Source organism: Leptodactylus fuscus, chromosome 1 (assembly GCF_031893055.1).
Source record: "Leptodactylus fuscus isolate aLepFus1 chromosome 1, aLepFus1.hap2, whole genome shotgun sequence".
In the NCBI taxonomy this organism is placed as follows: Eukaryota; Metazoa; Chordata; class Amphibia; order Anura; family Leptodactylidae; genus Leptodactylus; species Leptodactylus fuscus.
This window is the reverse complement of record NC_134265.1, coordinates 164,489,686-164,503,327: the sequence shown is the minus strand read 5'-3', so window position 1 is coordinate 164,503,327 and position 13,642 is coordinate 164,489,686. Positions and strand designations below refer to the sequence as shown.

The following is a 13,642-nucleotide window of genomic DNA, read 5'->3' as shown; positions in this document are numbered from 1 at the left end:
CTTATTGGCGTCTCACAGTGGAGATGGTTGGATCAGAGTGTATATATAGTGCTAATATTAGTCCGAACCATATGTATAAAGCCTCAGATGGAGTAAGAAGATGACCGCCTCCCCTCTGAGTATATATACATTAGATTCACAGCCCACACTCTACCCAGTGATGTAATTAAACAGAACATTCAATTTGGCATGCAGAGGAACGCAGTGATAGCTATATAATATTGTTTCATACACTGACAGTCTGAGACATTTGACTATCAGTTCTGGCTATAAAACTGCCCTTCCTCGTCACTGTCCACCAATCAAATGTGGATAAATATCCCTGATATAACATTCGCTGAGGTATGTAGTTGCTTCAGCCACAGAGTTTAAGGTCAGTGCCCCGTTTAGTCTCATATCTCAAGGGTCACAATATTAAACGCCACCTTAATGCCGTGGCACAGATCTATATTTCAGTAGACCATAGTAAAACTCCCTATATATGTAGACCCCAGCTGAGACCTAAAGTTGTCAGTATCACAACCCATGTAAACGATCGTGTCCGACACTATTAATTACACTGGTTACATTCTAGTGCTATTTAAATTCTCTACACGTTTCCCCCTATATATTAAGGGTTCGTCAGGAGTTCTGCACTTTCTTATGACCTAATATTCCGGATCAGGAAAACAAAAAACTGCAGTCAAAACTGCATTTCCTGGCAATTTGCTCTGTTGGTGAGCAGCCAGGACTTGCAAATGTGTATGATACCAGAATGTAACCAGTGTAAGTGGGGATGAGATTTGCATGAATCCCAGCCACTTTGCAAGTATTGTAAAACGCTGATATTTTTCCCACGGTGTTTCCGCAGCAGGCAAATCACAACATTTCCGGTCCGTGGGGCCCCAGCCTAAGGGTAATTTCACACAGGGTTTTTTGGTCAGGATTTTGAGGCCGTATCTGCCTCAAAATCCTGACCAAAAAGACTTTTCCCGTTTTGTTCCGGCTCCTGGAAAAAGAAGCGAGATGTTCATTCTTCAGGCCGTTTCACCTCACAGCATCCGTCTCCCAACTAGGCTCATTCATTTGGGCCTAATCTGGAGCGGAATGCGCAAATGCGCCGGAATCCAGTCGCCGCTACCCGTATTTTGGACCGCCTCAGGTTCCGGTCCAAAAATAATCCCAGTGTGAACTTATCCTAAACAAAGCACAAGGTCAATCACTTAAAGTAGCCGGCATTAATTTGGAGAGCCCGTGTTTTTCACATGGACAGTTGTACGTTGCTTGCTCTTGAGTGGGTAACCCCAAAAATCTTTTCAAGGTAAAATAAGAAACATTGTTTACCAAAAAGCATCACCAATAGATAGTTGGGTAACTGTAAACCAATTTTACTCTTTTGTCCGTGAACTACTTATAGATTACACTGGAGGGAGGGGAGAAGGGTTGTACTACGTTGTTAATTGAGTATAAAAGTTTTATATGTTTGTGTAAGGGGCAGAAATTTTAATTTTTGATAAAACAAAATAGTTAAAAATTATTTTAATAGTTTATACTACATAATATATTGAATATGTAAAGTCAATGAAAACGCTGAAACTGAAGAAAAAGTTGTTGTTCACATCAATGTTACGACAAATTAGGAAAATGCCAAAATAATAAAAATTTAAAGTGGAAAAAAAAAATTACTGTAGCTCTGAGAATGGCAATTTCACTTTGACACTGAAAATTTTACTTTAGCATAACCAACAATTTAACATATTTTACGCGAGCGAAGCCGCAGGTACTCTAATAGTGTGTGTGTGTGTGTGCGTGTGTGTGTGTGTGTGTGTGTGTGTGTGTGTGTGTATGATATATATTATATAATAGTGTGTGTATATATTAATTAGTGGGGAAGGTAGCTCAGTAGAAGCGGTGGTGTGGACCCAACCAGTCAGAGAAAGGGACACAAATCTTGCTGCAAAGCTGTTTGCTTAAGAAAAACAGCAGCATAAATAAACCTTTACGTTAGGCACAAAAATGAGCAAGATAAAATACAGCCTTAACTTCAGGTAAAATGTCAAATCAAAATCCTCCTCATCTGAGTGCTAACTAAATGAAAAAAAAATACTAACTGTACGTGTGGCTTATTACCAGCCACGCAAAATCAACCAAAACACTGTACTGTACACAAAGCTCTCCATGTCAGGACAGACCCAGCCACTTTCTCTCCTCTCAGGATCTGCCGTGAAGTGCAGGCTCTGCAGCCTTTTATGGCCCAGTAACGAGCCCAGAGCCCACACCTGGGCTGCAGCTTATTCAACATCTGCTCTGGATCACACGTATGTCAGGAATCTGGGGCTGGTCTAACAGGACTCCAGCACTCGCATATTTTTAATTAATCTTAATAAATTAGAATCTATTCAAAAGTGGATTGTGTGTGGGATTTTTTTCTTCTGCAATTTAATTGAAAAAGTGAATCCCATATATTGAGTCATTACAAACAGAGTGAACTTCTTCAAGTGTTTCTTTCTGTTAATGTTGATGATTATGGCTTACAGCCAAGGAAAACCCAAAAGTCATTACCTCAAAAATTTTTAATATTATATAAGACCAACTGTAATAAAAATGATTTAACCCAGAAATGTCGGCCAAATGAAAAATCTGTCCAGTAAATGTCCTCAATATTTGGTCGGGGCTACTTGTGCATGAATGATGGCATCAATGTGGCATGGAGGGATCAGTCTGCGGCACTGCAGAGTTGTTATGGAGGCCCAGGTTGTATGATAGCAGCCTTCAGCTTGTCTGCATTGTTGGGACTAGCATAGCAGGAAAAAAGAACAAAAACGGGAGGGCACTCATCACATGGCAGAATTTCTTCTTAAAAACACAGTCCTTTATTTAAAGTGCATTAAAAACATCTCCTGGGAGGGAGCGATAGCATCATAGGCAAAGAGGCAAGCAAGCCTTGTTTGGATTGTTGGGTCTGGTGTCTCTCGTCTTCCTCTTGACAATACCCCATAGATTCTCTGTGGGGTTAAGGTCAGGTGAGTTTGCTGGCCAATCAGGCACAGTGATACTGTGGTTAATAAACCAGGTATTGGTACATTTGGAAGTGTGGACAGGTGCCAAGTCCTGTTCGGAAAATTAAAATTCAATCTCCACAAAGCTTGTCAGCAATTGGAAGCATGAAGTGCTTTAGAATTTCATGGTAGACGGCTGCGTTGACTTGGGTCTTTATAAAACACAGAGGACCTACACCAGCAGATGACATGGCTTCCCAAACCATCACTGATTGTGGAAACTTCACACTAGACCTCAAGCAGCTTGGATTGTGTACAGCAGCCTCTCCACTCTTCCTCCAGACTCTAGGACCTTCCAAATGAAATGCAAAATCTACTTTCATCTGAAAACTCCTTTGACCACTGAGCGACAGTCCATAACAAAAAAAAAAAAAAAAAAAAGGGAGGGGGGGAGTTGGTAGGAACATAGGTGAAATAACAATTGAGTCCATAGTCTCATAAACCAGAACAGGTACAAACTATACAATAGTTCATTACAGTAATGCAATAAGCAAAATAGAATAATATAATACAATAACAAAAGTAAATACAATAATGTAAGAATGAAAAAGTATAATGATGGTATTAGTGATGTCAACAAGAGAATAACAATAGTCATGAGTTCCTGTCAATCACCATCATTAGCTCAAGTACTAAACTGGAAATATGCAAATGTGAACAATAGAATAAATTAAGCTAGAGCAGTCCATAACTCTTTGATATTGTAAGTTATTGAGATTCACTAGTATATTAAAAAAAAAAAAAAAAAAAAAAAAAAAAAAAATTGAAAAATGAAGGACTGGGGAGCCAATACACCAAAGATCTAACTTGCTCGAAAGGCTGACAGCCACAGTCAATCAGAAGCCGTAAAGATTCTCTAATTTATTAAAAAGCTAGTTATTTTATTCCTATGAAAGTGAATATTTAACAAGCTATGCTTTTATTTATACAATATGAAAAATTGTATAATAATTCAAAATTATTTAATTAAAAATAGGTTTATTAGCTTGGTAATTTATTTGAAATCTAATGGGTTGTAGAAAGCTTCTTTTTAGGTGGTGGGGCCCTCTGAACAAATGGGCACCAGTGATATGCCTGCCCCTGTACAGAATAGATGGGCTTTAGTTACTGAAATAAAGATTTAAAATGTTGTGTTGTCAAAGGTAATGTGTTTTTTGTTTTTTTACATATTTGATTTATGATACAAAAAAGTCAGAAATTATAATCTGTATGTCAGACTGTATTTCACCACTACTGTAGACCACATTGTGTCGCTCAATTACCCTTATTGATTAACCAAGTGCTGTAATGAAATGTTTGGCTGTGACCTTGAGGTCGGGCAAGTCCAAACTAGCAATTTACTGCAGTGTGTACTATCTTAATATGGGTCAATCTATTACATGTACATGTACAGTGCCTTGCGATAGTATCCGGCCACCTTGAACTTTTCAACCTTTTGCCACATTTCAGGCTTCAAACATGCAGGTATAAAATTTAAATTTTTGGGGGAAGAATCAACAACAAGTGGGACACAATTGTGAAGTGGAACGAAATTTATTGGATATTTTAAACTTTTTTAACAAAGAAAAAACTGAAAAGTGGGGGGTGCAATATTATTCAGCCCCTTTACTTTCAGTGCCACAAACTTACTCTGTTCAGTTCAGTAAGGATCTCTGAATGATCCAATGTTGTCCTAAATGACTGATGATGATAAATAGAATCCACCTTTGTGTAACCAAGTCTCTGTATAAATGCACCTGCTCTGTGATAGGCTCAGGGTTCTGTTTAAAGCGCAGAGAGCATCATGAAGACCAAGGAACACACCAGGCAGGTCCGAGATACTGTTGTGGAGAAGTTTAAAGCCGGATTTGGATACAAAAAGATTTCCCAAGCTTTAAACATCCCAAGGAGCACTGTGCAAGCAATTATATTGAAATGGAAGAAGTATCAGACCACTGCAAACTACCAAGACCCAGCCGTCCCTCTAAACTTTCATCTCAAACAAGGAGAAGACCGATCAGAGATGCAGCCAAGAGGCCCATGATCACTCTGGATGAACTGCAGAGATCTACAGCTGAGGTGGGAGAGTCTGTCCATAGGACAACAATCAGTCGTACACTGCACAAATCTGGCCTTTTATGGGTCATAAAAAAAAAAAAATTAACAGTCCATTATGGATACTAAATGAATACAAAACAGCCATTACAAATTGGTCAAATTCATCATCTATTTGTAGCTAGTATCTGGGATAGATTCCCCAACTTGTACATTCAGACTTTGAATTGTATACTCCATTCGATTGATAGAAATAAAAATCAATTAAAAAAATGGCTTTAAGGGAGCCTTCACACGGAGTGTACGCTCTGCTCATTCTGAACGTAAACTCGTTCAGAGTGAGCGACGTAAAAAACAGATCCCATTGACTTGAATGGGTGCCGGCATACGCGCGTACCACATTAAAAGCAATAGGTAAAAAAGCCTCCCATTGATTTCAATGGGTAGCGCGCGTATGACGGCACCCATTCAAGCCAATGGGATCTGTTTTTTACGCCGCTCACTCTGAACGAGTTTACGTTCAGAATGAGCAGAGCGTACACTCCGTGTGAAGGCAGCCTACAAGTGAATATGTAATAAGGAAAGCAAAGAACTTTTTTTCTTTTCTAGTGGTGCAGACTGCAGATAATCTTTAGATGTGCAAAAGTTTTGTAATGTAGTTTTTCTGGTTCCCAATATAGTAAAGGTAGTACGTAAAGTTACAACTAAACCAGTCTATCAAGATGAAGAAGCACACAGTCATGCAGTATCTCACAGAAGCAAGTGCACCCCTCACATTTTTGTAATTATTTCATTTTAAATATTTTCATGGGACAACAATGAAGATATGACACTTTGATATAATCTAAATTTGGTGTGCCATTAACCCTTTCCTGACATACTCAGTAATAGTAGAGCTTATGTCAGGTTTTTAAAGATGGTGGCCGCTCTGCTGCAGTTCAGCCGCCATATCATCTGGGTCTCCACTCTATTGTATATTAGAGTCCTGGCGCTAATGCCGGTGATCAGAGTTCATTGTGAACGCAGGTATTGCAGGCCAGGACCCGCCAAAGTTAAAAAAAAAATATATACATACAACAGCCTGCAATAGAAGTTGATGGAAGACAAGCCTGGGATTCTCCAAAAGGCTCCTAGCTGTCATGCCAATGGGACACCATCCCCAGAGCTTGCCACTATATTTAAATACCCGACATCTGCCATACTATCACGGCAGATGTCGGGAAAGAGTTAAACATCTGTTCAATAGACGGCACTTTTAAGTCTGTTGAATTGACCCAATGTTTTTTTTTTCTGTAGTACAAAAAAAAAAAAGTATATTCACTATGCTACTAATGGGCCCTACAAGAGTATATTAGTTGTTTATATACAATTTTCTTGGTGAAACTGACAAAAATAAATAAATAAAAAGACTGCCCTATTTCTGTAAAAACTATGCATGTGCGTAAATGTCACTTTCACTTGTGTGTTTTGTTTTTTTTTTTCTTTTTAATGGTGTGGTTATTTACAGTAAAAATATTGCACAGTGTAAATAAGGCCTAAAATGGCAAATATTCCCATCAATCTTTGTTATAATCTTCTCTCTTTTGGGAGGTTTTTCTAAAATTAGAGAAGCAGATGTTTGTTTAGTAGTTTCCATAATCTATCATGGTGAACCCTCTTATATGTGTGTATTATGCATTTTGCTTGCAGCAGTGCAAATAGCCAATGATAAAATACAGATGCTCTTAGCTGAATTGACAGGCAAATCCTTCAGAGATGTTGCCAGCTGAGTAAACAAACTTAGGACTAGACTGCTGTATTATTGTGTGCAGGTACTAAGTGCCGATAATAGTAAAGCTAAATGGAATCCCAACAGATGTGCCTGTTATTTGCTTTATCAGTTAAATGTAGTGTGCGTTTTTGTTTCTCCTTTTACATTTTTTTTTTTTTTTTTTACTTTTCATTAATGACAGTTGTAAAAAAAAAAATAATAAAAAAAAATGCATAAATCATGTTTGATGTTCTGTTGAAATGATTCACATTTACAATGGAGGCACTAGACAACATGAATCTGTGAGACAAACTCATGGCGATGGTGGGGACAAAGATGATCATTGATCATATACCTCATTGTAGCATATGGACATCTTAGAGGGGGGTCCCCTGTTCAGGACTCTTCTCTATGGCCCAGGAAGAAGAGAGTTAAAGGGATCCTATCATTCAGAAGGAGAAACAAAAAGGGGAGAAAACAGAGCCGACCCTAGTGTAGCATTTGCAGCTTCCTTTGGCAGATAGGTGAGCAGAGGTAAAGTCTCTCACCTGGTGGGGTTGTGTAAGACACAACCACCTTTTAGGGCAAATCGCAAACACCGCAAAAGCAGCTTCTGGAGGATGACGTCCCAGAGACGTGGAAGCAGAAGAAGAGCAGACCAGCCCGCTGGAAAGCCGGGCCAAAAAGGATTACCAGCGCTCGCTCGATGTGGTGTAATATAAGCTTTATTGCACAACGCGTTTCGAACCCTAATGGCTCTTTCTCAAGTGCATAACATTGACCTTCCCAAGCCTTAAAGGGGTTGTCCCACGTCGCATACTCACCAGTCTTCGTTGTTGAAAAATCGTCTGTCTTCCAGCTTTGTTGCGTCATTGGTGGGCGGGGTCACATATGCAAAACCAAGCGGCGAGATGCCGTTGGCCCTGCGTGCGCGCTCATAAACCAGTCTAGCCTTCACAATGCATACAGACCCGACATCTGCCTCTCTCTATTACAGCGGGTGCCGGTCTGTATTCGCATTGTGAAAGCTAGACTGGTCTATGAGCGCGCATGCAGGGCCAGTGGCATCTCGCGAATACAAACCCGGCATCCGCTGTAATATAGAGGCGGATGCCGGGGAAGGTTAGACGCCGGCACAGGTACCTGCAACATCGCTATGCTTCTGCCCTGCATGAAGCCAGTAGCGGCAGAAGCGACGCTGTTATTCCGATCCTGCCGCTGCTGGCTTCATGCAGGGCAGAAGCATAGCGATGTTGCAGGCACCTGTGCCGGCGTCTGTGCATCTGTGCCGGCGTCTAACCCTCCCCGGCATCCGCCTCTATTACAGTGGATGCCGGTCTGCATTGGCGGCCCCTTCCCCCCAAAGGGTAGTGTGCCCCTCCTCCCTCTCCCCTCAGAGCAGATGCATCACTTGACTTATGAGCAGATAAGTCAAGGGATGTGTCCCAAAAAAATGAATAAAGTGATATCGGCCAAACAAAGCAGTTTTGCTGAAGCAGTGTATTTAGGAAAAGTTTTACATTCACATTAACAAACAGTATAGATAGGATCCTTGTGATGGGACAACCCCTTTAAGTAAAGCTATTCGTCTCCTACCTTTATATGTCTTCTTTGCCCTGCCGTTCCATAGAAATACCGTTTTTCTCCGGTATGCAAATGAGTTCTTTTGCAGCACTGGGGGCGTCCCTAATGCTGCCAGAGAACTCTCCAGTGCCGCCTCCATCTTCTTCAGGAACGTCCTCTTCCTGTGTCTTCTTCCAGTGCAGGCTTTGAAAATTGTAGGCCTCGGGCAGATCTTACTGTGCAGGCTCACAGGCCACAAGAAAATGGCCGCTTACTTACTGTGTAAACGGCCATTTTTCTTGTGGCAAATAACAAGAAGTAAAATACAGCCAAGAAAAGACTGCACAAAGAGACAGTGACTATTTTGCACTGCTCTGGATGTATTTATAGATAAGGAAGCTGAATAAAGCCTCTATCATTGGAAAAAGGCATTTTTAACTAATCACACCCTGGCATAGCCTTTAGAAAGGCTATTCCACACCTACCTTTTGTATGTAAATTGTCTCAGTAGATTTTGAATAAGTCCGTTTTTATTCATATGCTAATTAGCTTCTCGTGCACCCCAGAAGTCTCTTTGTGCATGTTTTGCTGTGTATACAGCACAGGCTGCTGCTGACTCCTCCTCTCTGCACACAGCATGGAGAGGAAAGCTGGCTGAAAACTTCATGTGCACTGAGAACCTAATTAGCATATAAATAAAAACGGACTTATTCAAACACTACTGGGGCAATTTACATACAAAAGGTAGGTGTGAAATAGCCTTTCTAAAGGCTATGCCAGGGTGTGATTAGTTAAAAATGACTTTTTCCAATGATAGAGCCCCTTTAAGTAGCCCTTATGTTACATACACGGTGATCAAAAGTATCCAGACACCTGGCTGAAAATGACTTACAAGTTCGTGGCGCCCTCCATCGGTAATGCTGGAATTCAATATGGTGTTGGCCCACCCTTAGCCTTGATGACAGCTTCCACTCTCACAGGCATACGTTCAATCAGGTGCTGGAAGGTTTCTTGGGGAATGGCAGCCCATTGTTCACGGAGTGCTGCACTGAGGAGAGGTATCGATGTAGGTCGGTGAGGCCTGCCACGAAGTCGGCGTTCCAAAACATCCCAAAGGTGTTCTATAGGATTCAAGTCGGGACTGTGTGCAGGCCAGTCCATTACAGAGATGTTATTGTCGTGTAACCACTCCGCCACAGGCCGTGCAGTATGAACAGGTGCTCGATCGTGTTGAAAGATGCAATCGCCATCCCCGAATTGCTCTTCAACAGTGGGAAGCAAAAAGGTGTTTAAAACATCAATGTAGGCCTGTGCTGTGATAGTGCCACGCAAATCAACAAGGGGTGCAAGCCCCCTCCATGAAAAACACGACCACACCATAACACCACCACCTCCGAATTTTACTGTTGGCACTACACACACTGGCAGATGACGTTCACCGGGTATTCGCCATACCCACACCCTGCCATCAGATCACCACATTGTGTACCATGATTCGTCACTCCACACAATGTTTTTCCACTGTTCAATCGTGCAATGTTTACGCTCCTTACACCAAGCGAGGCGTCGTTTGGCATTGACCTGCGTGATGTGTGGCACCCAATCACCTGACCACGTTCGAAGTCCATGAGTTCCACGGAGCGCCCCATTCTGCTCTCTCACGAGGTCTAATGTCTACTGAGGTCGCTGATATGGAGTACCTGGCAGTAGGTGGCAGTACAATGCACCTAATATGAAAAACGTATGTTTTTGGGGGTGTCTGGATACTTTTGATCACATAGTGTATATTACAAGACATAATATTATAGCCATAGAGAGAGAGAAAAGTCTGTTACACTTTTTTTGCTTTGGAAATACTCAGCCGTTTGCCAGGGGTTTGGAGAGTGTGGACTTATGGTGTTCAGCTGACCAAAATAGTGGTAAAATTTTTAAAGGGTCACAAGTTTAGAAGTGCAGAAATGTTATCTGTGGGTTTCCTTAGTTAACTATTTTTATTTATGCGTATAGGTTTTCTTTCAGGTTTTCTTTGCGGTCCCCAAACGGAAATCTGAATGCAGATGTGAATTGGTGGTGGTTGTTGTTTTATTATAATAATAATAATAATAATAATAATAATAATTTTTTTTTTTTCACCTTGTAATGTAAATACATTTTAATTAGGCTTAATTAGGATAAAATACTACCCGAAAATAATTACAACAATGGGAATGGTAAAAGTTTCCGTAAAGGGACCTGAATAGGTTATACAACGTACAACTAATAAGAGCTAGACTTTCCTTTTTTTCCATGCTAGCAGTTTATTCTGGCACAGAAGAATGTTCAGTCTTTATAGCATAGGTTCAGGGCTCTTGTATTTTCTCAGTTTATAGCCGGCATCCAAAATGTATTGCACATTATTTTCTGCAAATGTCAGTCCTCATCCTGGTGAACATTCTGCTGCCAGTCAGTCTACTAGGTCACAAACTATTGTAAATGCTATCCTTTTATTCTTGATATTTTATTTGATGGATTTTTGTGCCAAAAGTTGTCTTTGTAGTCTGGAACACTTTATAGTACTGCACATCTAGACAGCCTGTCCAGACATATATAGTGCCCTTTTGCTGGCCAAATTGTGGTGGTTCCGGCCAGTGGGGCCCTGGCCTCAGGTACACTTGGTGATCTGAAAAACAGAAATCTAATCTGGTTAAAAAGTTACCTGCGGAAACCCACGCAACACATAGACCATAATTGTGTTCTCCGGGTTTCATCCGAATTTCCTTTCTCCACGTTTCTGCCTTTTTTTTTTTTTTTTTTTTTTTTTTTTTTTTAAGTAGATTCGGGGACGGAAACCCCAAATGTAGTTCAAACTCTAGTGGGAACCTCACTTTACGCTGGCGACTAATAGGAATTTCATAACTGAAGGTGAGGGCTACTCAACTGGTTATTCCAGCCAAGTGTATATGTCATAGATCAGCACTAACTCTGCATTATCCCATGAATGACGTTCTAATTTTCAAAGACCGTTGAAAATATTATAAGCAGACTATTATAACATGTACCGTACATGGTTCTCATTGTTTGAAGGTGATGCTAAATAGGTAAATGTTTTATTCCCCACAAAAGATGGTGACTTTGCGTCTCTCATTGTCTTCTTGTTGATGTCCAGTCTTGACAACCTTTTAATTTCTAGGTTAGATTTTTTGTTTTCTTTTTGTATATTTGTGCAGTGCTTTGTGTGACTACAAAGCTTTAGTTGCTTGAAGCAACAAAGGAGAATAGTGTAGTCTGCTATGCTGTTTTGTCCTAGTGCTACCTGTATACCAACTTTACCATAATGCTCAACAGAGATTGCTTTTCTAGCAATCTTGGTGCAGTATATAAACTCAATATAACATCCTGAAACCATGCAAAAACATCAGGAATTCTAGACTAGCTGGCTTGAATCATATGGGAAATCATGAAATACCGCCATTGAAGGGGTACTGGTGAATGTTCTTGTATGCACTGTGTTTTTCAGTTGTATGCTCACGACAGTGTGCTAGCCATGTTTGTCACAGCCAGCATACTGACCTTTCAGTTTTGTGGGTAAGGCTTACTATATGCAGTGAATGGGTCCGTGGAAGCACATGTGGCACACAGATGTCATGAAATATTATGAACGTATTGCTGAACACTTTCTGTCTGTCATTTTACCATAGACTGGCACATACACACAGTCTAGGGGGTTAAGAGTCTGTGTAAGAATGTTGTGGAAATAATAATTTATTAATTTTAAAAAAAGGTTTAATAGAAAATTATACTTACCATATTTTTACTTCTTTCAGGAAAGCTTTGAAGATGCATACGAAAATATCCCAGTGTAAGTATAAGCAACAAATTCATAATGTTTCACTGGAAAGATATTCTTACCTCTCTCTACTCATTGGGCCTTACTTAAAGGGATCCTATCATTAGAATTCCTTTTTTTCTAACTAACACGCAGGAATAGCCTTAAGAAAGACTATTCTTCTCCTACCTTTAGATGTCTTCTCCGCGCCGCCATTCGGTAGATATTCCATTTTCCGTCTTTATGCAAATGGGCTCTCTTGCAGCACTGGGGGTGGGCGGTGGGCCCCAGTGCTCAAACAGCACTGGAGGCGTCCCCAGTGCTGCGAGAGAACTCTCCTGCGCCGCCTCCATCTTCTTCAGGAACCGGTCTCTACGCGTCGTCTTCTGTCCTGGCTTTCAATCTTCTACGCATGCGCAGTCGGCTCTGCCAGCGGCCTTGGGCAGAGCCAACTGCACCGGAAAGCCAGACCGGAAGATGACGCGTAGAGTCCGGTTCCTGAAGATGATGGAGGCGGTGCTGGAGAGTTCTCTCGCAGCACTGGGTACGCCCCCAGTGCTGCGAGAGAACTCATTTGCATAAAGATGGAAAACTGAATATCTACCGACCAGCGGCGCGGAGAAGACATCTAAAGGTAGGAGAATAGCCTTTCTTAAGGCTATTCCTACGTGTTAGTTAGAAAAAAAGGGATTCTAATGATAGGATCCCTTTAAAGAGGACCTTTCACCATTTGGGGCACATGCGGTTTAATACACCGCTAGAAAGCCGACAGTATGCTGAATTCGGCTTTTCCTTTCTGTGCCCCAAGTGAAGCATTATCAGTGCCGATACCGTAGCTCTTGACTGTCAGAAGGACGTTTCTGACAGTCAGCCAGGAACACCCTTCCTCACAGTAGCGCCTATTGCGCTGTTCTGTGAGAGCGTCATCGCTGTGTGGTAAGCAACGCCCCCCTCTCACAGTACAGCGCAATAGACTGTTCCTCACTGACTGTCAGAAACGTCCTTCTGATAGTGAAGAGCTACTGACACCGATAGCTCTTCACTGGGGGCACAGAAAGGGACCGCGCACTGTGGCCTTTCTAGCGGTGTATTAAACCGCATGTGCCCCAAATGGTGAAAGGTCCTCTTTAAAAAGACTTATTGACATTGATGCTTCAGACTGGCCAAATGATCCTTTTCAAACTCTCCCATTCCCGTATACTTGCATCCTGGTCCTGCAAAGAATGCGGATGTTATGAATGAATAGACTCCTCGTATTTGCTTATCATCCTAAATTAAAAAAAATTGCTGAAATCCAGCTGACTGATTCACCTCTACCCAACTTCTGACCTAAGGAAAGTCAAGGGGCCCCATGTACTTTAGATAGGTGGCAGTTGCTCCCCCCAAAATCTGTTGGAATGGCTGACATTGTCTATGGCTAGTTTAACCCCATAGTTCCGTTGTGTGTTTTTG

General features: G+C 41.3%; 1 protein-coding gene across 1 annotated transcript in view; it reads left to right on the top strand.

Annotated features, from left to right (window-relative positions):
• TTC39B (tetratricopeptide repeat domain 39B) overlaps positions 1 to 13,642 on the top strand; it is a 107,883-nt gene that overhangs the window by 29,896 nt on the left and 64,345 nt on the right. Inside the window, exon 2 of the mRNA XM_075279486.1 lies at positions 12,189 to 12,223. Within this exon, the coding sequence (XP_075135587.1) occupies positions 12,189 to 12,223 (35 nt within the window). The remainder of the gene's footprint in view (positions 1 to 12,188; positions 12,224 to 13,642) is intronic.